The 25,851-nt window shown below is 41.7% G+C and overlaps 2 protein-coding genes across 6 annotated transcripts in view; both read right to left on the reverse strand.

The window, feature by feature from the left end:
* On the reverse strand, positions 1 to 14,240 carry LOC123742470 (SLAIN motif-containing protein-like). 2 transcript variants are annotated; one of them, XM_045717077.2, is made up of 8 exons: positions 14,031 to 14,240; positions 12,686 to 13,233; positions 12,398 to 12,537; positions 12,122 to 12,271; positions 10,388 to 10,519; positions 8,856 to 9,149; positions 8,467 to 8,637; positions 1 to 407 (listed from the first exon to the last, which is right to left on the reverse strand). In XM_045717077.2, the coding sequence occupies exons 2-8, from the start codon at positions 13,150 to 13,152 to the stop codon at positions 100 to 102; spliced, it is 1,662 nt and encodes a 553-aa protein (XP_045573033.2). In that variant the 5' UTR covers positions 13,153 to 13,233; positions 14,031 to 14,240; the 3' UTR covers positions 1 to 99. The 2 variants fall into 2 exon arrangements, with proteins under 2 accessions (XP_045573033.2, XP_045573032.2); XM_045717076.2 differs by lacking the exon at positions 14,031 to 14,240 and adding an exon at positions 13,374 to 13,747.
* The window catches only part of prps1 (Ribose-phosphate pyrophosphokinase 1), a 19,011-nt gene continuing 7,384 nt past the window's right edge, over positions 14,225 to 25,851 (reverse strand). For 2 of the 4 annotated variants that reach the window (XM_014196590.3, XM_014196593.3), the window contains exons 2-7: positions 22,788 to 22,971; positions 22,404 to 22,502; positions 18,421 to 18,545; positions 17,928 to 18,101; positions 17,552 to 17,711; positions 15,088 to 16,346 (exon numbers count right to left, since the gene is read on the reverse strand). In XM_014196590.3, the coding sequence (XP_014052065.1) occupies positions 16,254 to 16,346; positions 17,552 to 17,711; positions 17,928 to 18,101; positions 18,421 to 18,545; positions 22,404 to 22,502; positions 22,788 to 22,971 (835 nt within the window). In that variant the 3' untranslated portion in view covers positions 15,088 to 16,253. Of the gene's footprint in view, positions 16,347 to 17,551; positions 17,712 to 17,927; positions 18,102 to 18,420; positions 18,546 to 22,403; positions 22,503 to 22,781; positions 22,972 to 25,851 lie in introns of all 4 variants that reach the window. The other 2 variants (NM_001140365.1, XM_014196591.3) reach the window with 2 other exon arrangements.

Here is a 25,851-nt window from a genome sequence, read left to right on the forward strand (position 1 = left end):
TACTGTTTAATGTGCTTTAATACATTAAGTGGAGTTATTTTGAGTGAGAGTATGTTACAGATTACTGAGGAATTACTGAGAAACATTGAGTATACCTTTTTACCTATGGGTATTGGCAGGCTGCCCCAGTCTGCCCCAAGCCAGGGTAGTGGACCTCTCAGGGGAGGCATAGACACGACCATGACTTGATAGGTACCCTCCAACTGAAAAGTCCTTACTGGGACAGGGGATCCTCAAACCAGAGGGGCTGAGGGACTGGGCTCTCGGTAGCCCTCTAATAGACAAGGCCTGAAATGATTCTCTCAGGGACTGCTGTGCTACTCCAGTTGCAGGGTCACTGGAGTTCAAGGTTTTGGCAGAAACAGATGAAGATCGGCCACCACTCCTAAGCCTGACTGAAGACTCACCTAGGAGGCAATCACAAGTTTGGAAATGTTATGGACTAAACATGTCTGTCTGAAATAAAGCCAAGTTAAAAAAAAAAAAAGGCAGCTCCAGAATCTTCTATAAGTGTTCAATTGGGTTGAGATCTGAACCCGTATCCACAAAGCATCTCAGAAGAGTTCCTAGGAATCCTGTTAAAACCTGTTTTAAGACAACAAAAAACTCACAGGTCAGTTAGTTTTAGGATGATGGTAGCCCTATCCTGCAGTCAATGACGAAAAGTGCCTTGTTTGGCCTCATGGGTGGAATGTCCATATTTTTCATAATTTCATCGTTAATGTTTTTTTTTTTTAAAACAAACGAAAATCCAGTGTTTCTATGTCAAACAGTTTTGTTATATTTCAGTCTTCTGTGATGTATATAAAGTGCAATATTGGGATGCAAACTCCACATTGAATACACAAGCATTTCGCTACACCCACAATAACATCTGCTAAACACATGTATGTGACTAATACATTTTTATTTAAACTCTATAAATGACATGGTACAGGTGTCTTCTTTTTTTAAGCACATAACCATGTGTGTGAGTTGTATACTTTTCAAAATAGATCTGTTTAAAACTACCAAGAATCACTCTGCGTGACCCTGATTAAGCCCACTGCAGTAAAAGGCTAGACACTGCTCAGACAAACTCTGAGCCAGGAGTAAAACCGACTCCTCTGTGGAGATGGGAGAACCTTCCAGAAGGACAACCATCTCTGCAGCACTCCACCAATCAGGCCTTTATGGTAGAGTGGCCAGATGGAAGCAGTAAAAGGTACATGACAGCCCACTTGGAGTTTGCCAAAAGGCACATAAAGGACTCGCAGACCATGAGAAACAAGATTCTCTGGTCTGATGAAACCAAGATTGAACTCTTTGGCCTGAATGCCAAGCGTCACGTCTGGAGGAAACCTGGCACCATCCCTACGATGAAGCATGGTGGTGGCAGCATCATGCTGTGGGTTTGTTTTTCAGCGGCAGGGACTGGGAGACTAGTTAGGATTAGGGTTGCAAAGGGTCGAAAACTTTCCAGTAATTTTCCATAGGAAGTTAAGCCCTGGAATTTAGGCAATTTTGCTTAAATTCATCAAAAAAGTTTGCTTATAACAGCTAACCTTTTTTTGTGGGATACACAAAAGGCAATTCTAGGTCTTGTGGCATATTTTGGTTAAACTATCCCCAATTCAATGGAATTGCAACTCTCTGCATGCACAGTGCATTCGTCCATCACATGTACAGCTGATCTTCAAGATCTTGCTCACTAATGAGATGCTATTGAGTCCACACTACTACACTGTCTGAGCCAAGGACTACATGCTTTTGATTACAATACTGGGTGGGGTGAATATATTTTATATGACATACATTATTTTTTTGTTAACTAGATGCAGAATCATCTGGCCAAGTGCATAACGTTCCCTCAGTGCTCACAACAAGCACCCTCTGACAAAAGTCCCCCTACTTCTATTTGAGGTGAAAATGTTGAATCAGACACCTTATCGATAGCAACAGCTCATGGTCCTCCTGGAATCAGAAGTTTTTTTGACTCAATGGAGGAACGTAGTCAGAGAAATGCTGATGAATGTCTTGCTCGAGCTGTGTATACCACTGGTTCACCTCTGATGCTCACAGGCAATATGTATTGGAAGAGATTTCTGAATGTTCTTCGCCCAGCATACACCCCTCCAACCAGACATGCTTTATCTACTAATTTGCTGGATACAGAGTTCAACAGAGTTTAAGTGATGGTCAAGCAAATAATAGAGAAAGCAGACTGTATTGCAATCATCTCTGATGGGTAGTCTAATGTTCGTGGGCAAGGAATAATTAACTACATCATCTCCACCCCTCAGCCAGTAATCTACAAGAGCACAGACACAAGGGACTACAGACACACCGGTCTCTACATTGCAGATGAGCTGAAGGCAGTCATCAATGACCTTGGACCACAGAAGATATTTGCACTGGTGACAGACAATGCTGTGAACATGAAGGCTGCTTGGTCTAAAGTGAAGGAGTCCTACCCTCACATCACACCCATTGGCTGTGCTGCTCATGCATTGAATCTGCTCATCAAGGACATCATGGCACTGAAAACAATGGATACACTCTACAAGAGAGCCAAGGAAATGGTTAGGTATTATCAGCAATCTAGTTATATCAGCAATCTACCTCACCAAGCAAAGCGAGAAGAATAAGAGCACCACATTGAAGCTGCCCAGCAACACCCGTTGGGGTGGTGTTGTCATCATGTTTGACAGTCTCCTTGAGGGGAAGGAGTCTCTCCAAGAAATGGCCATATCACAGTCTGCCGATATGGACAGCCCCATCAAGAGGATCCTCCTGGATGATGTATTTTGGGAGAGAGTGGTAAGCAGCCTGAAACTCCTGGAACCTATAGCAGTAGCCATTGCACGGATTAAGGGAGACAATGCCATCCTGTCTGATGTTCAGACTCTGCTTGCAGATGTAAGAGAAGAAATCTGTACAGCCCTGCCCACTCTACTGGTGCTCCAAGCAGAGGAAACTGCAATTCTGAAATACATCAAAAAGCTTAAAGACTTCTGCCTGAAGCCCATACAAGCTGCAGCGTACATGTTGGACCCCAAGTATGCTTGCAAGAGCATCCTGTCTGGTGCAGAGATCAACAAGGCCTATGGTGTCATCACTACCATGTCTCGCCACCTTGGCCTGGATGAGGGCAAGGTTCTTGGCAGTCTGGCGAAGTACACGCCCAAGCAAGGGCTTTGGGATGGAGATGCAATATGGCAGTCGTGCCAACATATCTCATCAGCTACCTGGTGGAAGGGACTTTGTGGATCTGAAGCTCTTTCCCCTGTTGCCTCCATCATCCTCCAAATCCCACCAACACCAACCGCCTCAGAGCGCAACTGGTCCTTGTTTGGGAACACACACACCAAAGCATGCAACAGGCTGACCAATAAAACGGTTGAAAAATTGGTGGCCATCCGGGAAGATTTGAGGCATTTTGAGCCTGACAACGAGCCATCCTCAACAAGGTTGGAAAGTGACAGTGAAGATGAAGCCTCAGAGTCTGATGTTCAAGAGGTGGACATTGAGGAGGTCCAGGGAGAAGACATGAGAGGAAGACAACCAAAGCTTTAGTTTCTAGACTATCATTTTACAGCTGTATGTTGAAAACATTTTTGGGAGATACGATGGATCATTGTGGATCATTCAATATTCCCTTTCTTTTGTTGTTCAGTGAAATCATCCCATGTGAAGAGTCAACTCATTTAATTAAAGTTAAATTCGTAACTAAATTGTTTTTTGAAATTTATATTGGAAGGATTTAATCATTTGCAATTACGTCTACTTATGATAAGGTAAAATGTTTCTGTTTCTGTCTCCATATAGTAAATACAGTTGAAGTCGGAAGTTTACATACACTTAGGTTGGAATCATTAAAACAGTTTTTTCAACCACTCCACAAATTTCTTGTTAACATACTATAGTTTTGGCAAGTCGGTAAGGACATCTACTTTGTGCATGACACAAGTAATTTTTCCAACAATTGTTTACAGACAGATTATTTCACTTATAATTCACTGTATCGCAATTCCAGTGGGTCAGAAGTTTACATACGCTAACTTGACTGTGCCTTTAAACAGCTTGGAAAATTCCAGAAAATGGTGTCATGGCTTTAGAAGCTTCTGATAGGAAAATTGACATCATTTGAGTCAATTGGAGGTGTACCTGTGGATGTATTTCAAGGCCTACCTTCAAACTCAGGGCCTCTTTGCTTGACATCATGGGAAAATCAAAAGAAATCAGCCAAGACCTCAGAAAGAAAATTGTAGACCTCCACAAGTCTGGTTCATCCTTGGGAGCAATTTCCAAACGCCTGAAGGTACCACTTTCATCTGTACAAATAATAGTACGCAAGTATAAACACGCAGCCGCCATACCGCTCAGGAAGGAGACGCTTTCTGTCTCCTAGAGATGAACGTACTTTGGTGCGAAAAGTGCGAATCAATCCCAGAACAACAGCAAAGGACCTTGTGAAGATGCTGGAGGAAACAGGTACAAAAGTATCTATATCCACAGTAAAACGAGTCCTATATCAACATAACTTGAAAGGCCGCTCAGCGAGGAAGAAGCCACTGCTCGAAAACTGCCATAAAAAGCCAGACTATGGTTTGCAACTGCACATGGGGGAAAAGATCGTACCTTTTGGAGATATGTCCTCTGGTCTGATGAAACAAAAATAGAACTGTTTGGCCATAATGACCATTGTTATGTTTGGAGGAAAAAGGGGGAGGCTTGCAAGCCGAAGAACACCATCCCAACCGTGAAGCATGGGGGTGCCAGCATCATGTTGTGCGGGTGCTTTGCTGCAGGAGGGACTAATGCACTTAAACAATTTAAACAGTTAAACAATTTAAAGGCAACGCTACCAAATACTAATTGAGTGTATGTAAACTTCTGACCCACTGGGAATGTGATGAAGGAAATAAAAGCTGAAATAAATCATTCCCTCTACTATTATTCTGACATTTCACATAATTAAAATAAAGTGGTGATCCTAACTGACCTAATACAGGGAATTTTTACTAGGATTAAATGTCAGGAATTGTGAAAAACTGAGTTTAAATGTATTTGGGTAAGGTGTATGTAAACTTCCAACTTCTACTGTTTATCCAAGGCAAAAACATTAATTTGCATATATTTCTGTTAACTCCCATATATTCCCATTAATTCCCACGGAAAGTTTCCACCTCTGAATATTCCCCAAAATGTGCAACCCTAGTCAGGATCGCGGGAAAGATGAACAGAGCAAAGTACAGAGAGAGATCCTTGATGAAGTCCTGCTCCAGAGCGCTCAGGACCTCAGACTGGGGTGAAGGTTCACCTTCCAACAGGACAACGACACTAAGCACACAGCCAAGACAACGCAGGAGTGGCTTCAGGAACAAGTCTCTGAAAGTCCTTGAGTGGCCCAGCCAGTGCCAGGACTTGAACCCGATCGAACATCTCTGGAGAGACCTGAAAATAGCTTTGCAGCGACGCTCCCCATCCACCCTGACAGAGCTTGAGAGGATCTGCAGAGAAGAATGGGAGAACTCCCCAAATACAGGTGTGCCAAGCTTGTAGCGTCATACCCAAGAAGACTCGAGGCTGTAATCTCTGCCACAGGTGCTTCAACAAAGTACTGAGTAAAGGGTCTACATACAAACGTGGTCTTTTTTTTGCTTGCTTGAGTAAGGCAGCTCCAAAATGCAGGTGTTTCAGCATAGCTCAGTTCTTTCAGCCAGCGGAAAATATTAGGGGTTGGTAATGTTCTTTAGTTGGCCATGATTGGCTTAGTGTTCTTTCACTCATGGGGACACTACGTCACTGTAAATTTATGGGGAGAGCTTGAAAATGCAAGCCCCTTGGGTGCTGCCATAGAGTTACATTAGAAGTGCCCATCCAAGAAGGCTCAAGGTCATTGGCCACAGATAATATTACGTCAAATCACATTATATCTATCGTAGCTTTGACTTGACTGATCATGTCAACATCATACTTTCAAAATCTTAGCTAGCAAGCTAGACAAGCAGTCATCATCATGAATCAAGTCGACAATATACTGGCAAAACCTTTTCAATCCTTGTCATATGAAGAGAAATTACAGATAAAACTTATCGATGCTCATCGGCCATTGGACATAAACATTATACAACAGGTTGGAAATCGCAAATTCAACAATGAGTGGTTTGGAAGGAATGAGTGGCTTTCTGCAAGCGTTGCAAAGCAATCACTAGCATGCTATTCAGTGGAGTGGGTGTGTGGTCCAAGTCTGCAGTTTAAGGGTCTCTTTTCCAAGCTTAAAAGGATAAACCTTCAACACCATGGGCCAGAAAAAGTTAAATACATTGGCCATGCTGTCAATCCAGCATGACTTCTGCCGCGTTCTAAACAAAAAATTTGCTCGGAACGGGAAAATACATTTTGAACGGTCATCCAACTCGGAATTCCAAGTCGGGATTTCGGGCCTCTTTCTAGAGCTCCAACCTGAAGATCACTGACGTCATGATTCAACCCTGTTTTTTTTCAGAGTTCCCAGTTGTTTTGAAAGTATCATAAAGCCAGAGTATGCCAGACTTTGATGACAAAGTTTGATGACAAAATTTGCTCACAAGGACCACCGCGCCACCTTACTGTTCAAGTGAGAACAGCACAACATGAGTCTAAAAATGTATTGTATGCTGCTGCATAAATTATGTAATATGCCAGGGCGATATGTATACTGTAGCTAAGAAAGTAATACTAAGTGTATGTTGTGTAGTAAGCTGTTTGTAGCCCATGTACCTCACCCTAGTAATTTGGTCCCTTTCCCCCTCATAACTTAGCCTACTGTTCTGATTTGGCGGTGCACATGTAGCCACTAGCCTGTTTTAGAGAAATGTAATCATCGAATATTGTAAGAGCTTTCATTGTCTGCTTATATTCCCCCTTTATTTATCCTACGACCTAGTGTACAGGGAGAACACTGTAAGAAGGGCCCATGTTCTGAATTCTGTCGCTGTACATTTCAAAAGTGCTGAAAAAAATAGTTATATTGACTACGCCCGTCCTAGCTCACTCATTAATGTCTTAATTGAAATTATGGATTGCCTCTTCTTCACCTTATGTCATAGTTTGTACATCTCAATTGTCAGTAGAAACCACATTTGTTTAAGCAAGTCAGCCATATCAGCAGTTTTTTTTAACGCAGTAAATGAGGCTGAATGAACTGTTTCGATAACCAGGTGTAGCAGTGGTAAGGATTCACTCCATGGTGCTGAAAAGAAAACTCTGCTGTTGGGATATCTTTATGTAGGCCCTAACAGTTTGTAGGTACCGTTTGTCACCGTTAAAGTGCAATTAATGTATTGTTTAGTATTGTGGTGTGTAGTGGCTTTGCTGGCATGCATCAAAAACATTTGTTATTTTCTGCCAGACCAAGATTGAAATGCTAAAGTCGCCACTGCATGTAGGTCTAGATTATTTATGCAGGGCTCTACGTTTACCTTTTTTACAAGCAGCACGTGTGCACCTAAGTTGAACAATGTAGGCGCACACAAAGACATTTAGGAGCACAATAAAAAATATTTGAGATATTAAAACTAGAATCCTTAAGTATTCTAGGCGCACTGGTGCTCCTAAATAAAATGTCAAGTCGCACAGCAAAATATTTAGCCTCACATGTGGGCAAAATGGTTGCACTGTAGAGCCATTATTTATTGGTTGATCATATAGAAATATCAAAACATTCTTTCAACAACTCCAAAGCAATTGGTTGTCTGTGGCACAGGAACCACTGACTCGCTGTATTTTTCTATTATCAAGACACCTGTTGGTAACTCTTAACTAGTTAGGACAGCTCATGAGGTATCCTAAAAATAAAGTAAATGTATATATTCTCAGGACTTACAACCAATTTTGTACTCCGAGACGCTTTGTCGATACGGGCACTGGTGAGTGAGTGAGTGAGTGAGTGAGTGAGTGAGTGAGTGAGTGAGTGAGTGAGTGAAAGATGAACCAGACTTGTGGAGGTCTATCATTATTTTTCTGAGGTCTTGGCTGATTTCTTTTGATTTTCCCATGATGTCAAGCAAAGAGGCCCTGAGTTTGAAGGTAGGCCTTGAAATACATCCACAGGTACACCTCCAATTGACTCAAATGATGTCAATTTGCCTATCAGAAGCTTCTAAATCCATGACACCATTTTCTGGAATTTTCCAAGCTGTTTAAAGGCACAGTCAACTTAGTGTATGTAAACTTCTGACCCACTGGAATTGTGATACAGTGAATTATAAGTGAAATAATCTGTCTGTAAACAATTGTTGGAAAATGTACTTGTGTCATGCACAAAGTAGATGCCCTAACCGACTTGCCAAAACTATAGTTTGTTAACAAGAAATTTATGGAGCGGTTGAAAAACCAGTTTTAATGACTCCAACCTAAGTGTATGTAAACTTCCGACTTCAACTGTACACGGTGGCGGGCAAGGTTTAGTCATATCTTATCCCTACTAAAATGCCAACCCACCTGGTGGAGACCTGGTTGAACCTGCTACAGGGTAGGTGAGGCGGGAGGTGGGGTGGTCTGTGAGGAACTGGCCGTTGGCCTCCAGGTTGCGGCTGTTCCTGACTGCCTGGAGAGAGCGGAGGCTGGTGCGAGGAGGAGGTGAATCCTGGTTGGACATGCTTCTCAGACCCTCTACAACAACATTCTGGGTTAACTCCCATTTCACATACAACCGGGTGAAACACACATAGCAGATCATGATAAACTGATAGGAGTAAAGAATGTTCTATGTGACATCACACCACTTTAAAGAGTGCTGTCGATATGTAAAACAAAAATGTATTAGTCAATGTGTATATTTGTGTGTCATAAGGGATTTTCCATGTTGCCTGTTACAGGTGCTCTTTTACCTCTGCTCTTTGCAATCTTAAGCAGCTTAGATTGAGTGGTGGCTTGACTGGGAGGCCTTGGCAGCTGGCTGCTGTAACCAGGCTGGGCTATGGCTCTGGGTGATTGGCCCAGTGGGGAACGGCGGTAGTGGGGCAGCTGGCTGGGAGGCGGTGTGTATGCGACTGTGTCCTCCAGGCTATACTTGTCGAACTCTAGGTCACTGTAGCTATAATTAGAAAGTGACAGCATGGATGCACCAGGACTCCTGAACGGTGTGGCGGCAGCAGGGATGGAGGCATAGTCCTGTCGTAAACCTTGGGACAAGGAAAACACTGTCAAACACCCTGTCCACAAGTAAAGTAAATATGCATAGTATTTACACTGAACAAAAATATAAACGCAGCATGTAAAGTGAGCTGAAATAAAATTTCACAGAAATGTTCCATAAGCACAAAAATATTATTTCTCTCAAATGTTATGCACAAATGTGTTTTCTCCTTTGCCAAGATAATCCATCCATCTGAAAGGTGTGGCATATCAAGAAGCTGATTGAACAGTATGATCATTACACAGGTGCACCTTGTGCTGGGGACAGAAGGCCACTCTAAAATGTGCCGTTTTGTCACAACACAATGCCACAGATGCCTCAAGTTGAGGGAGCGTGCAATTGGAATGCTGACTGCAAAAATGTCCACCAGAGCTGTTGCCAGAGAATTTAGTGTACATTTATTTACCATAAACCGCCTCCAATGTTGTTTAAGAGAATTTGGCAGTACTTCCAACCAGCCTCACAACAGCAGACCATGTGTATGGCATCGTGTGGGCGAGCAGTTTACTGATGTCATTGCTGTGAACGGAGTGACCCATGGTGGCGGTGGGGTTATGGTACGGGCAGGCATAAGCTACGGACAACGAACAAAATTGCATTTTATCGATGCAAATTTGAATGCACAGAGATACTGTGGCGAGATCCTGAGGCCCATTGTTGTGCCATTCATCCACCACCATCACCTCATGTTTCAGCATGATAATGCACAGCCCCATATCGCAAGGATCTGTACACAATTCCCGGAAGCTGACAATGTCCCAGTTCTTCCATGGCCTGCATACTCACCAGACATGTCACCCATTAAGCATGTTTGGGATGCTCTGCATCAACGTGTACGACAGCATGTTCCAGTTCCTGCCAATCTCCAGCAACTTCGCACAGCCATTGAAGAGGAGTGGCACAACATTCCACAGGCCACAATAGACAGCCTGATCAGCTCTATGCAAAGGAGATGTGTTGCGCTGCATAAAGCAAATGGTAGTCACACCAGATACGGACTGGTTTTCTGATCCACGCCCCTACCTTTTTTTGTTAAGGTATCTGTGACCAACAGATGCATATCTCTATTTCCAGTCTTGTGAAATCCATATATTAGGGCCTAATGAATTTATTTCAATTGACTGATTTCCTAATATGAACTGTAACTCAGTAAAATCGTTGAAATTTTTGCATGTTGCGTTTATATTTTTGTTCAGTATATGAATCAAAACTTTCCACACTCACTCTCTTCCTGCATGCGAGCCATGATCTGGACATCAGTGAGGTCCTGCAGCCTGTAGCCCATGGTGATGGAGTCATCTGAGAAACTCGGCTCATTCTCATCCATTGATGGTGGTAAAATAGCATCATTGCCATCTGAAATACCAAGGCAATAGAGACACTGAGTAAATACAACCAGAACAATCTGGAACTTTAGTTGGTTGGAGTTACAGAGCATTTGGAAAGATTGATTTTATCCTCATCAATCTACACACAATAACCTATAATATCAAAGTGAAAACAGGTTTTTAGACATTTTAGCAAAGTTATGAAAAATTTAAATAACTTATTTACATAAGTATTCAGACCCTTTGCTATGAGACTTGAAATTGAGCTCAGGTGCATCCTGTTTCCATTGATCATCCTTGAGATGTTTATACAACTTGATTGGAGTCCACCTGTGGTAAATTCAATTGATTGGACATGATTTGGAAAGCCACACACCTGTCTATATAAGGTCCCACAGTGGACAGTTCACGTCAGAGCAAAAACCAAGCCATGAGATCAAAGGAATTGTCCGTAGAGCTCCGAGACAGGATTATGTCGAGGCACAGATCTGGGGAAGGGTACCAAAACATTTCTGAAACATTGAAGGTCCCCAAGAACACAGTGGCCTCCATCATTCTTAAATGGAAGAAGTTTGTAACCACCAAGACTCTTCCTAGAGCTGGCTGCCCAGCCAAACTGAGCGATCAGGGGAGAAGGGCCTTGGTCAGGGAGCCTTGAGAAGGGCCTTGGTCACTCTGACAGAGCTCCAGAGTTCCTCTGTGGAGATGGGAGAACCTTCCAGAAGGACAATCATCTCTGCAGCACTCTACCAATCAGGCCTTTATGGTAGTGGCCAGACAGAATCCACTCCTCAGTAAAAGGCACATGACAGCCCGCTTGGAGTTTGCCAAAAGGCACCTAAAGGACTCTCAGACCATGAGAAACAAGATTCTCTGGTCTGATGAAACCAAGATTGAACTATTTGGCCTGAATGCCAAGCGTCACATCTGTAGGAAACCTGGCACCGTCCCTACGGTGAAGCATGGTTGTGGCAGCATCATGCTGTGGGGACGTTTTTCAGCAGCAGCGACTAGAAGACTAGTCAGGATCGAGGGAAAGATGAACGGAGCAAAGTACAGAGATATCCTTGATGAAAACCTGCTCCAGAGCGCTCAGGACCTCAGACTGGGGTGAAGGTTCACCCTCCAACAGGACAATGACCCTAAGCACACAGCCAAGACAACGCAGGAGTGGCTTCGGGACAAGTCTCTGAATGTCCTTGAGTGGTCCAGCCAGAGCCCGGACTTGAACCCGATCGAACATCTCTGGAGAGACCTGAAAATAGCTGTGCAGCGATGCTCCCCATCCACCCTGATTGAGCTTGAGAGGATCTGCAGAGAAGAATGGGAGAAACTCCCCAAATTCAGGTGTGCCAAGCTTGTAGCGTCATTCCCAAGTAAAGGGTCTGAATACTTATGTATATGTTGCAAAAATTTCTAAAAAGCTGTTTTTGCTTTGTCATTATGGAGTATTGTGCGTAGATTGATGAGGGGGAGAAAATGATTTAATCTATTTTAGAATAAGGCTGTAACGTACATTTTTGGGGGAAAAAGTCAAGGGGTCTGAATACTTTCCGAATGCATGTACAGGCACCCATGGGAGAGAACAGTTTTACGAATTGGGAATTGTTTTCTCCAGATTGCACCCTACCTGAGCTGTTAGGTTTGTTGGTTTGTTGACTTCTGTCAGTTGATCTGTGGTACCGAGGAGAAGGTGAGCCCATGCAGAGATGGCCAGTGTCAGGGAAGGCTACAGGACGTCTGTGGGAGCGACTGCTGAAGATACTCCTCCATCTTGTCTCTAACGGAAAGAATAAGGAAATTAAATGAATAGGAGCTACCTGTTCAAGATGATAAAGCATTATGGCCACTTTTAGTCTGTGTCCATTTGTGTGAGAGAGATTGTAATATACAATGCAGAACTTACTTTGGTCCAGGATATTAATTAGTGTGCGACATGCCACCTCTGTTTCCGGGCTGGGGTTGTCCAGGACCTGTCTACACCACTTTATAGGGGTCTCATCACTTCTCTCAGCAGATGCCCCTTTCTTGGGTGACTCATATAACCTAATAATGAACTAGAATTAAGCAACTGAGGTATTAAAAAAGGTGGTTTGCAAAGGCATGGACAAAAATGTTGCCTAAAATAGTGAAGTTGCAAATTCTTGACACTATACAGTTTAGAGTTTTATCAACAAATTCTGCAGGTACCTACCAGCTCACTTCATTCTCCACCTCACAACACTCCTCTAGGTCCAGGAGGTCCACTAGCTCCAGAGAAGACTGCTCTGCTCTCTTCTCTGTGTCCCTGACCACCAGCTCCTCTGACCCCATGCATCCCTGCCTGTGTGTCTCCTCCAACATTTCACTGTGGGGCAAGTGTGTATAACAGCCATCATATACATGTCCATCCTGCCTCACTGGTGTATCTCTGGGGCTTTCAAGAGGAGGTGGAGATATAGCATCCCCACCGTTGACCTCTGCTGGTTCAGGGTCACAGCAATTTGGATTTTCCTCCAGCAAAGAGGGACAGCTGATAAGCACACCAGAGAGAGCCTGGTTTTTGGTGTTGATATTTCTTCGCCTCTCGGTTAGAGATTCATTTTGAATTTCCAGTCTCCGCACTAATTCATGTAACTTTCGAACTTCTACCAACTCCAGTGCAGCAAAGTCCTGCTCCATCCCGATCTCTGGCCTCAACTGCTCTCCAATTCTCCAGTGTTCTTCACTTTTCACTGACTGAAAAACAACTACTTGACCACACTGAAAAATACAAAACAGCTGAATTATACACTAAATTCAGAACACAAATCAAACATTTCTTTCAAAATGACATCAAGTAAAAGCGATATTATCAATGTCCAAAGTAGCTCTCAAAATGTAGAGCCACTGAATAATGTTACCTCCACTACACTCAGTACTGACACAGATTTGCAGCAGGAGAGACTCAACAGCTTGGATGGCTTTAAAGCAGTGTCAGGGTCTTATGTGGATTAAAGAGTCGACAAGCTGCCTCTGAGAAAGGATCAGACTTGGTGACAACAGCAGTCATAAGTGATGAGTAACGTTAATGATTTTCTAGCAATCACACAGGAGAAGTCAGATCACACACCAGTCACTCATCAATCTTGTCCTCGGCCATAATAAACCCCTAACGTTACTTGGCCAGCCTGTACTGTAGCAGATCCGATAGTGTTGACCTCTAATAAAACCGCCCACTGGGACTACTTGTCAAAACATTTTGAAATGACCAAGTCAAGGATATAAGAAGGGGTTAACCGTCTTGATTTATTCATATAGCTCGCTTATCTACTACATCTCAACATACCCTACAAGACAGAAAAAACTAGCTAGAGCACACATTTAGCTAGTACAGTAACGTTACCTAGCTACAGTAACGTCAAAGTAAAAAAAAGTTAGCAGGCGATATAAAGTTCTGGTTTAATTAATAATTAATCTCTAGCTAGCTAATGCTCGTATTCCAACAAAAATTGCTACATGGCTCCATTAGTACAAAACAATGTGCTTTTGTTTGATAGGGATTATTTCATACTACCCACAAAACAAGGACCACAATCTTGTTGTTGCCTGGCTTGCTGGCTGTTGTTGATAACGGTAACCAACGGCCGAAGAAGCTCCCCGGCGTTCCATTGAGATGTATTTATTCTGTTAGCAGCGCCAGGTAGGCTTCATAACTACTGCTGTGGACACCTTGCTTCACTCATTATTTGGTAGTAGGCATGCAGTGTTTTTGTGTGATGCATCTATCCCAAAGGAAATTGTTTTATTACACATCAAGGGAATACAATGCATACATATGAACATAACAGGAACTTTAGACTAAGCCCTCTGACTGCCAAGTTCCCCACTCCCATGTCGTTAATTTGAATTGCATAGATAAACAATTTTTTATCTATTCAAAGTTCCAGATATAATTTTATTGTTCCAAGTTCATAACCCAATACATTCATTTCTAGTCTCGATGTTGTGGAGAAGGCAGGAAATCTTACGGAAACAATATTACATCTGGCACATTTTCACTTTAAGGCAACAGGGATCCTCAAATCAATCAAGAGGTGTCAGAGTAGGTTTAAAGAGCTATTATCTCAGCTAAAATCAGACACATTTACACACATTGGCTTAAACAGTAAAATCAGATTCGATTCTGGGGTATAATGGGCTTGGTGTGGATTGCTTTTACCGAGTATTGAAGCAGCTACAGCCGTGTATGAGAGTTATAGGACGGACTGACAATACTTAATACTCGAAAGAAAAAGATGTAAGCAGGCCTTACACATGGGCAGGCTTTGAGCTACACAAGCCATTGTTTTCGAAATAGAAGACTGAACTGAAGTTTTTAAAGGGTGCATGCTACCCCAAGTGGCGAGTGCCCTTAGGCTTCCCGAGTTTTAGCGTGGAAGTTAATATAATTTCAACTTCCCGATATCGCTACGCAAAACCACTTGGATTTGTAAAGCTCAAATAATGTGACAGCTACATTAGGTTCCATGCACTACATGCCTTATTGCCTGATGAATAAAATATGGCAGATGTGCATGATATTGAATCACATTCATTAGGTAGAGGTAAATACCAAAATAAAAGGAAACACTTGAGTGAATGAGGGATTCAAAGTATATTGAAAGCAGTTGCAGCCACACAGATAGGGTTTCTGAGTTAATTACGCAATTAAAACATCACATCATGCTCAGGGTCATGTATAAAAATGCCCCTTTTCCCATTATTTTGGCTACCATGTCTAAAAGAGATCCCAGTGACTTTGAACGAGGGGTCTCAAAGGAGCATAGGGGGTTTAAAGGGTCTCAACCCAATTCAACACTTATGGGAGATTCTGGAGCAGTGCCTGAGTGTTTTCCACCACCATCAAGAAAACAACAAATTATGGAATTTCTCATGGAAGAATGGTGTCGCATTCCTCCAATAGCGTTCCAGAGACTTGTAGAATATATGCCAAGGCACATTGAAGCTGTTCTCGCAGTGCCCCCACGTCCAATTAAGACACTATGTTGGGGTTTCCTTTATTTTGGCAGTTACCTGTATGTTTGCACTGCAAGTCATGCTTTTATTACAACTACATACAAATCATGCAACTAAATATTAAAATCATGGTATCAACACACCAAGGCATAGAACTAAGGACACTTGGAATTGGAACTGCAAACACGTCCTAGAATATAGCTTGAAATACATAGGCATAAAAACAACAAAAGTTTAACTAAAGCGTGGATGTAAACAGTACACAATGCTTTGTTGTTGAACTGTGTAAACGCAGAGTTCTATCAGTACAAGCATCTCAAAATTATAACATTATCTAGGAAATGCAAGTGGATAGTCCGCCTTGTAGCGGAAAAAACAGATCAGTAACATAAAATAACAAGCTCATTAAACATAACTCGCCATATTGGCGTGAACATTTCTCTCAAAATGGCTGTCAGCAGCAATGTAAACTAGAGCTTTTCTATCTTGTAATACACAATGCCTATGTGAAACATGGCAGACAATGCCAATATGAAAACAGCCTGGCATATTAATACACCAATTAACTAAAATCTTCATTTGGTAAGTCAAAAGGTCAAACCAGTTGATAGCCAGTGCACTGTAACAGAATATTGGCAAGGAGCTTTTTTTAATTGACCCCACATTATTTCCTTCCTTCCTGAGATGGGGAATAAATGGATGGGCTGAGATGATGGTGGTGCTCCAGACATCCGTCCTTTGGTACAGGTTTCCGGTAAAAGCAGGGTGGGGTTGTTCATGGGATGTTACAAGGGAACATGGCTGAAGAGATACGACACTGACTCGCCGTTGTGTGTCCGGCGAATAGCCTCAGCCAGAATCATGGAGATGTCAATAACCTGAAGGGATGAGTGGGGGGGGGGAAAAAAAAGTATAAACCAAATCATCACCCAAACTTATTTCGCCCACAGATGAAACTTTCAAGCCACAAAGAAAGCAATTGGTTAACGAAATAACACCACCAGTAGGTCAGTGTTTCTGCTACAGTTATTTAGCAGTGGCGCTGCGCCACGGCAAAATCATTGCACTCAAAAAAAATATGGAACAAAATGTTTTGCCAAGGCACACTTTGAAGATCCAGGATCAGTCCACATTTACTTCCTCTGCAAACAAAATGAGTAATGAATAGAAAATTCAGACAACCCCATACTAGAATAGTTCATACATTTTTTGTCAACATGTTTTAGTGTGTTCTACGTGAGATAAATATTCCTCGAGGCCCATTCAAGTTACAGGTGCCATAGGGAGTGAAACATGCATTCTGACAAGCAGTCAATGCACAACAATTCTTCCTATCGCGGGGAAAACAGGGGGATCCTAGCCTTCGATTCCTACTTTATTTATTTCTCATCTCCTAAATATGCATGAACTGCACCATTTTAAACCCTGAGTTTCTAGCAGTGGCATGGTTAAGCATGTTACCACTCCACAATTTGCTGTTAGTACATAGGGGAGAGAGGGGCTGAACGTAGCACAGGTCAATTGTAGGGTAACTTGGGGTAAAACGGCATTATAACTATAATTTTGGGGGAGTGACTTCAATTTCGATGAGAGATATTTTGTTGAGTAGTGGCAACCGGGGGGATGGTGGGGTCCTTTAAAAAAAATCCTTCATTAATATTATAGAATCCCTATTACAAATTCTTCCAGAGGAAGCACTGCAGTAACTAAACTCACAGATTTGGAAATGTTCAAAACAGTAAGGAGTTAGACAATGCAATACACAGTAAGAATCAATCAAGCAGAAATGTAAGTAGACCAGGCAACATGCTGAGCCACTGAAATTAAGATTGTTGACAGCCTGCTGCTTAGGTGAACATTGTTTGGACAAAGTTTGAAAGGTTTTCATGGGGTGGAGGGAGGTTGGTATGTGTGCTTGTACTGGTGTCATGTGATCTGTTATTTGTGAAAGAAAAACATTTGTCAAAACTTAAACATTACATTATTTTCAAAAAGTATGTTTCAATTCCCCAAGAGAACTAAACTCTGCAACTACAAGGAAACATCAGGTGCTGAGCCCCTGTGATGAGCTTGGGATTCTAACCTGTATTTTTGAACAGTGTTTCATCTTATCCTCCTGAGGGATGGTATTTGTGACAACCACAGCCTCAAAACAGGCGTTGTTGATGCGGGTGATAGCAGGGCCTGAAAAGATCCCATGGGTCAAGATGGCATAGACCTTTGTGGCTCCAGCAGACACTAGCCTGGATATTCAGAAACAAAACATTTGGTTGAATCTCCACATTTTGTTTGTAAAAAAAAATAAAAAATAAAACTTTGCTATCCATACATTTTCTTTTCAGAGACTTCCTTAAAAACGGATGTAATAGCTCCGGTCTGTATTTGTTGTACATTTAAAAGATTGAATATTCAGTCTGTGCTTTGTAAATGTATGCAGCTTAAACACAGTAGCGACTCACTTATCTGCAGCGTGGCAGATGGTGCCGCAGGTGTCTGCCATGTCATCAACCAAGATGGCCACTCGGTCTTTCACGTCCCCCACCAGGACCATGCGGTCCACCTCGTTAGCCTTCTTCCGCTCTTTGTGGATTAGGGCGAAGTCCACATTCAGCCTGTCTGCTATAGAGGTGACCCTGCAAAGGGAATCCACAGATTGGTGAGGTTATGGTACTGCAGATGATGTCTACCATTCCACAAAGTCACATCTATAGGAGGAAGGGAATATATAGTAAGACACAGGTTTATGATTCTATGATTAATCTCAAGCACTGTAAGGACAGTATCAAAAATTCTTTTAGGCTGAATGAGGTGAACTTGACAAATCCCTTAAATAATTAATTGAGCAAGAACAATCCTTTCAACAATGCTAATATTTCTAACAACTCAAATCTGTCCTTTTGACCCATTGTAATGATGAAGCATCTATAGGCTTATTGGCCTCCTCCAATCTACCTTTTGGCTCCTCCAGCATCAGGAGACACAATGGTGCAATTCTTCCACTCATTGATGTTCTCTTTGATCCATTTCAGCACAGCTGGCTCCGCATATAGATTGTCCACAGGGATATCAAAGAACCCCTACAGAGGCATACAGTGAGTAAACCCATGATAAGATAAAGGATCACTAGTCAGCGTCTTTAAACGGCCTTACTTGCAACAGATTTTTGGAGAAACTTTCACGTGGCTCACTATTGACAGTGTGTTGTTTAGAAACAAAACCAATGCACGCACCTCTTCGGGGCAATACAGACGGGGTTGACAACATGTAAACTATAATTTGATCCAAATGTTTAATAAAAACAAATACATTTGTAGAATAAGCACTTATACAGTTTACATGTTTACAAGATAAGTCACAAATACATCGTAACAGTTGTTAGTTAGCAAAATTGTCATATCAGACGTGGCATAAGTCAAAATAAGACATGGTATCATGAACAAGATACTAGTGCGGCGGAAATAACTTAATTTGAGGGGTTTTTCAGTTATTAAACAACTAATTGACTAACGTCGGTTCAATTGCACTGAACAAAAATTATAAAACATGTTAAGTGTTGATCCCATGTTTCATGAGCTGAAATAAAAGATCACAGAAATGTTCCATACAAAACACTTAGTCTTAAAATTGTGACCAAATTTGTTTACATCCCTGTTAGTGAGCATTTCTCCTTTGCCAAGATAATCCATCCACCTGACAGGTGTGGCATATCAAGCTGATTAAACAGCACGATCAGTACACAGGTGCACCTTGTGCTGGGGACAATAAAAGGCCACTAAAATGTGCAGTTGTGTCACTCAACACAATGCCACAGATGTCTCAAGTTAAGGGGGCATGCAATTGGCATACTGACTGCAGGAATATCCACCAGAGCTGTTGCCAGAAAATGTTATTAATTTCTCTACCATAAGCAACCTCCAATGTCATTTGAGAATTTGGCAGTGCATCCAACTGGCTTCACAACTGCAGACCACGTGTAACCACACCAGCCCAGGACCTCCACATCCAAATTCTTCACTTGCGGATCATCGGAGACCATCCACCCAGACAGCTGATTAAACTGAGGGTTTGCACAACCAAAGGATTTCTACACAAACTGTCAGAAGCAACCTCAGGGAACCGCTCATCTGTGTGCTTGTAGTCCTCACCAGGGTCTTGACCTTAGTGCAGTTCAACATAGTAACTGACTTTAGTGGGCTAAAATGCTAACCGTCGATGGCCACTGGCACACTGGAGAAGTGTGCTCTTCGCGGATGAATGCCGGTTTCAACTGTACTGGGCAGATGCTGACAGCATGTGTGGCATCAGTTTGCTGATGTCAACGTTGTGATTTCCCCATGGTAGCGGTGGAGTGATGGTATGGGCAGGAATAAGCTATGGACAACACACAATTGCATTTTATCGATGGCAATTTGAATGCACAGAGATACCTGTACATGCACACGAGATCCTGAGGCCCATTGACATGCCATTCATCCGCCACCATCACCTCATGTTTCAGCATGATAATGCACGGCTCAATGTCGCAAGGATCTGTACACAATTCCTGTTAGCTGAACATTTCCCAGTTCTTCCATGAGCTGCATACCCAGACATGTCACCCATTGAGCATGTATGGGATGCTCTGGATCAAGGTGTACGAAAGCGTTTCAGTTCTCGCCAATATCCAGCAACTTCGCACAGCCATTGACGAGGAGTCGGACAACATTCCACTGGCCAATCAACAGCCTGATCAACTCTAAGCGAAGGAGATGTGTTGCGCTGCATGAGGAAAATATGGTGGTCACACCAGATACTGACTGCTTTTCTTATCCAAACCCCTACCTTTTTTTTAAGGTACAGTACATGTTGGCCAACAGATGCATATCTATATTTTCAGTCATGTGAAATACTTAGATTAGGGCCTAATGCATTTATTTAAATTGACCAATTTCCTCATATCAACTGTAACTAAGTAAAATCTTTGAAATTGTTGCATGTTAGGTTTATATTTCTGTTCAGCGTACTTGAATCCCATTTAGTTCGCACAGGTTTTGTGAGCCCAATGCAACATTTATCTAGAGACATCAAATCATTCATGAGAGAAATGAAGTCAACTATATGGGATGCTGGGCTGAAGGGAGTTGTAGTTTTCATTAAGAAAATATTCAACCTAGTTCAGCACAGAACCATGGTAGTTAACTACAATGACCATTGTGCCGGTTCTTTTCCATCTCGGACAGATGGATTCACTGATGCCTGCTACGTTAGGTTAGATACACCCAGACCACATGGGAGGAATGTAGACAAAACGACAAGGTGGATAGAGAGTTCGTGAAAGTATGCTTTATCTACTTTGAAGAACTAGCAAAATGATTATCAGACAGCTCTGCAGCATACTTAGGCCGGCTGGCCTAGCTAAATAGGATGACTAAAGACAGTACAGTATGAGGAGAATAGAGATAACGTTAGATGGTTTTCTGGCTGGTTGCTACTGCCTGAGCAGTGATCAGATGACTTTTAGGAATGAAAAAAATATAAAATAAGATTCCTATGCGGACCTGACAGACAAGGGAATATTTTCAATGTTTTGGTAATTGAATGTTCACCATTTTTTACTTTAACATTAAAAATCTTTAATAATTTTATAATGCATTTAACTCTTTAGGGATAGGGGGCAGCATTGGAAAGTTTGGATGAAAAGCGTGCCCAGAGTAAACTGCCTGCTACTCAGGCCCAGAAGCTAGAATCTGCATATAATTAGTAGATTTGGATAGAAAACTCTAAAGTTTCCAAAACTGTTAAAATAATGTCTGAGTATAACAGAACTCATATGGCAGGCAAAAACCTGAGAAAAATCCAACCAGGAAGTGGGAATTCTGAGGTTTGTAGTTTTCAAGTGAATGCCTATCGAATATCCAGTGTCTGTGGGATCAGAATGCGCTTCCACTAGATGTGTCTTTAGAAGTTGTTTCCGGCTTCTATTGTGAAAGGGGAGCGAATAATAGCACTCTAAGCAGATGGCCCAGGTGAAAGCCTTTAGTTTAGTCACGTGCGTGGCCGTTAGAGCGAGCTCCGTTCCCTTTCCTTTCTAATGAAAACAGTATTGTCCGGTTGAAAAATTATTGAATATTTATGATAAAAACACCCTAAGGATTGCAACTTTTTTGACTTTTCGTCTAGACTTTGTGCCCGTGCTTTGAGCATTTGGTTTTCCTGGACTAAACGCGTGAACGGAGGTATTTGGACATAAAGATGAACTTTATCGAACAAAACAAACATTTGTCCAACATGGAGACCAGGGAGTGCCATCAGATGAAGATCAAAGGTTAGTGATTCATTTTAATGCCATTTCTGACTTTTGTGACACCTCTCCTTGGTTGGAAAATGGCTGTATGGTTTTTGTGGCTAGGCGCTGACCTAACATAATCGCATGGTGTGCTTTCACCGTAAAGCCTTTTTGAAATCGGACACTGTGGTTGGATTAACGAGAAGTTTGTATCTTTAAAATGGTGTATAATACTTGTATGTTTGAGGAATTTTAATTATGAGATTTCTGTTGTTTGAATTTGGCGCCCTGCAATTTCACTGGCTGTTGGCCAGGTGTTCCGCAAAAACAAATATTGAAACTGAAAACCATGATTATTTTGTAATAATCGAACCAAAACGACTTCAAAAAGCTCGTATTTCTCAGCACTACAAAAATACATTTCTGAAACCAGCCACCTAGGATTCCCCACATAGCAGCTTTTTGTAATTGTTGCTTGACATCTTATCGCTCAGAATCATAACACAGCCTTCTACACTTGCGATGCGCGTGCATCATGTGACGTTGTCAGGCAACCCGTTTATAGTACTGAACTATCTCATAGCCTAATCAATCATTTGTACTTCTTAGTTGTCACACTAGTGACTGCACTATAGATGGAACAAACCAAATAATGTGCCAGAAGGCTCACCTGTATCTGCGAGGCATGCAGGTCCATCGTGATTATGTGATCAGCTCCTGACACTGACAACATGTTGGCCACCAGCTTTGCAGAGATGGGAGCCCGACTCTGTTTAGAAAAACATTGCTAATCTCTATTCTCATACAATGCTTGCAGAAGGTCCATTGAGAAAATGCAATTAAAACAATTTACTAAGAGGGAGACCCATCTTCTTTCTGAATTAGCTTTGGCAGTTATATTCTAATCAACCAAATTGGTTTGCCCAATATGGCATTTCTGTGAAGCAGTCAAATATATGAGATCAATCAAAGCAAATAGACTGATTATGTGGATAGTGTGAAGTATGTTGATGCTGTGAACAGAACAAACTATTTAAGTTTCCCTCACCCCCACCTTGTCCTTCTTGTCTTGTCTTGCATATGGGAAACAGGGGATGACAGCCGTGACTCGTGAGGCAGAGGCAATCTTACAGGCATTGATCATGATGAGGAGCTCCATTAAGTTATCATTAATCTCACCACAACCACTCTGGACAATGTAGACATCCTCTCCTCTGACACTCTCCCCGATCTCCACGCTGCAGGATCAAATCATAGACTGTGTCAGACAGTAGGCTATACATGGTGACAGGTAGAGAACATGAAGACCAATCTGTTAATGTACATAAATCATGGCATCATGGGCTTCCAGGTCAATAGACAAAAAACACAAAAAGGCTGTTTGAAATTTTAAAAACCCCTCTCGCTCGCACTCTCAATAAAATCAACTATATGTAAGCTACTAAGATTGTCTGATGCTTTAAGCAAACGGTGATTCAATAATTAAGACAAATGACTCAAGAGGGAGCCAGAGATCAAGATAGCCTAACCAGCAGGGAAAGAAACGGTTCCCGAACCACCACCTCCCACTGGCCTTCCCAGATTCTGCCATTATACTCCCGAAGTTTCCGATAATAGGTTACACACCAGGGGGCGGCAACCTTTTCCATTTGGAATGCCAATTTATCTTACCCTTTCTAACGATCTGCTTGCCAGTTATGATTTTCATATGCACATTTGTGGAAACGTTTCATTTATTTTATAATAAAGTCTTCGTATCGCAAAAATCATTGTCATGTGATTAATAAAAATTATATACAAATGAATTATACAAATCTAAAAGTAACTATTGCCATCTATGTAAAAATAGCCTATATAAAGTCAACAAATAAAAACATTGCAGCCAGCAGTAAGAAATATCCTGATAAATCACATGGTTATGCATGGCCTGTCTGCAAGAAACTTGAAACATTGGATCAACTAGGTCCAGCCACAAGCTTGCACAAATAAACTTAAAACATTGTATAAAATATTCTGGACCCTTGCCAATGAGCTTCAGACAGACACAGATGTAGGCTATTTGCCCTAGAGATAAGAAGCAATCAGGTAAGACAATTTTATGGTGTTTCCACCAGATCAGAGCATGACTCTTCCCCCCCCCCCACTCCCTTCACTCCAAGTGGTTATCGAAAGGGAGAGAGCTGGTAAGATTTTCAAATAGGCTACATTGAGGAACTATTGTCATTCTCTATGGATTAGTCCAGTGAACAAAAATATAAGCGCAACATGTAAAGTGTTGGTCCCATATTTCATGATCTGTATTAAGAAAGATCACAGAAATGTTCCAAACAGCCTGATCAACTCTATGCGAAGGAGATGTGTTGGTCTGCATGTGGCAAATGGCGGTCACACCAGATGACTGGTTTTCTGATCCACACCCCCACATTTTTTTTTTTTAGTATCTGTGACCAATAGATGCATATCTGTATTCCCAGTCATGTGAAATCCATAGATTAGGGCTTAATGAATATATTTAACATTTACTGATTTCCATATATGAACTGTAACTCAGTAAAATCGTTGAAATGTTGCATTTATATTTTTGTTCAGTATAAAATTACTTGTTGTTTGAGGTGAAGAAAAACGTACTTTAAGAGGTTCCTCAGCTCATTAGTGGTGGTGAGTGAAGACAGACATACTATCAGATCTTCAAATGGGCACATTTATAAGCCTACATTTGTGCGCAGGCCAGGTAGCCTAGGCATACTTTATGCGTATTCAGGTGTACATCCTTAATCAACATTGACAGGAGCACTCCAAACAAAACACAATGAATAAATTGACAACTTGTAAATGGAAAACCAAAACTTGTTTCTCACAAGTGTAGCCTGGGTTGTGCGCTCTGAAAACAACGTGTCAAACTCTGAAAATGGGAACTGTAAAAGACTAATAATAATAATAAATGCATTAACAGAAATTAAGTTACCCAATCAAACATTGTAGATTACAAGTTATAGGAATTAACAGTAAATGTACTACTGGTGATATTGGTGTGCCCTCCCCGTGGCCTCCGCAATGGATTAGTCCACTCAAACAGGTGTCAATCAAGACGTGCCATTTTTTGGAACTGCTCAACAAAAAAATATCAGGTCGACCAACAGCCTATCAACCAGTCAACTAAATGGGGTCAGGCCCAATTCACAGTCATACATTCCTGTCCTAACAACTATTCTGTGGTTTAAAGCTACAATATGTAATTATTTGGGCAACTCAACTAAATTCACATAGAAATCTGAGTTATAGATCGGTCTCATTTAATGCAAGACTAAGGAGCTGTAAATCTGTTTGTGTGCATTTTCTATGCTTCCCATCTTTTACTTTTCAGTTTTGTACACCAGCTTCAAAACAGCTGAAAAATACAATATATTGTTATTGAAAAGATATTTTGCAGCGGTTTAGATGGTACAGTGACTATTTTATACATTGCTTGTTTCGTCAACCTGAAATTAGGCGAACTATTATAATTTTAGCAACCAGGAAATGACAGTGATTCCTGCATATTATACCACCAACATTTAACTTGAAGAAACTGTGGAGTTTGAACAACCCTATGGATGTCAACGCTCAGGATCAGCACTATTATTACAAACCTCCAGGTAAACCAATTCCTGAGGCTTTTTACATCTCAAAGGCACTTGTTACTTATACCCGGCATCAGGTAAGCAAGTCAAAGACTACTGGATCATGGCATTTTATATCACTAATACAACAACTCACGAGTAGCAAGTAATATGGCAATATGAAAAGATCATTGGTTTGATAAGACAACTTATGTTGGAGGGAAAATCAGTTGTTGCAAATGGAGCACATCAAAGTACCCTTACTAGAGCAGTGGTTCCCAACCCTTTCCGGTTACAGAATTTTGCTCTGTCCAGAGTACACCCTCATGTGCATTTTACCAGTAGAGCTATGGTCTCTTGTAGCCCAAAGGACACCAGATGACGGTATTGAGTAGTGTCATCTTACCGTCCAAATGCATTGTAAGCAGCAGGCAGTACATTTGTATCTCTCATGGACCGGTTCGTACCTAAAACATACCCCATACAGGCTGCAATTTCATCAACTTTATTTAATGGTAA

Source organism: Salmo salar, chromosome 04, assembly GCF_965601325.2.
Source record: "Salmo salar chromosome 04, fSalSal1, whole genome shotgun sequence".
Taxonomy (NCBI): domain Eukaryota; kingdom Metazoa; phylum Chordata; class Actinopteri; order Salmoniformes; family Salmonidae; genus Salmo; species Salmo salar.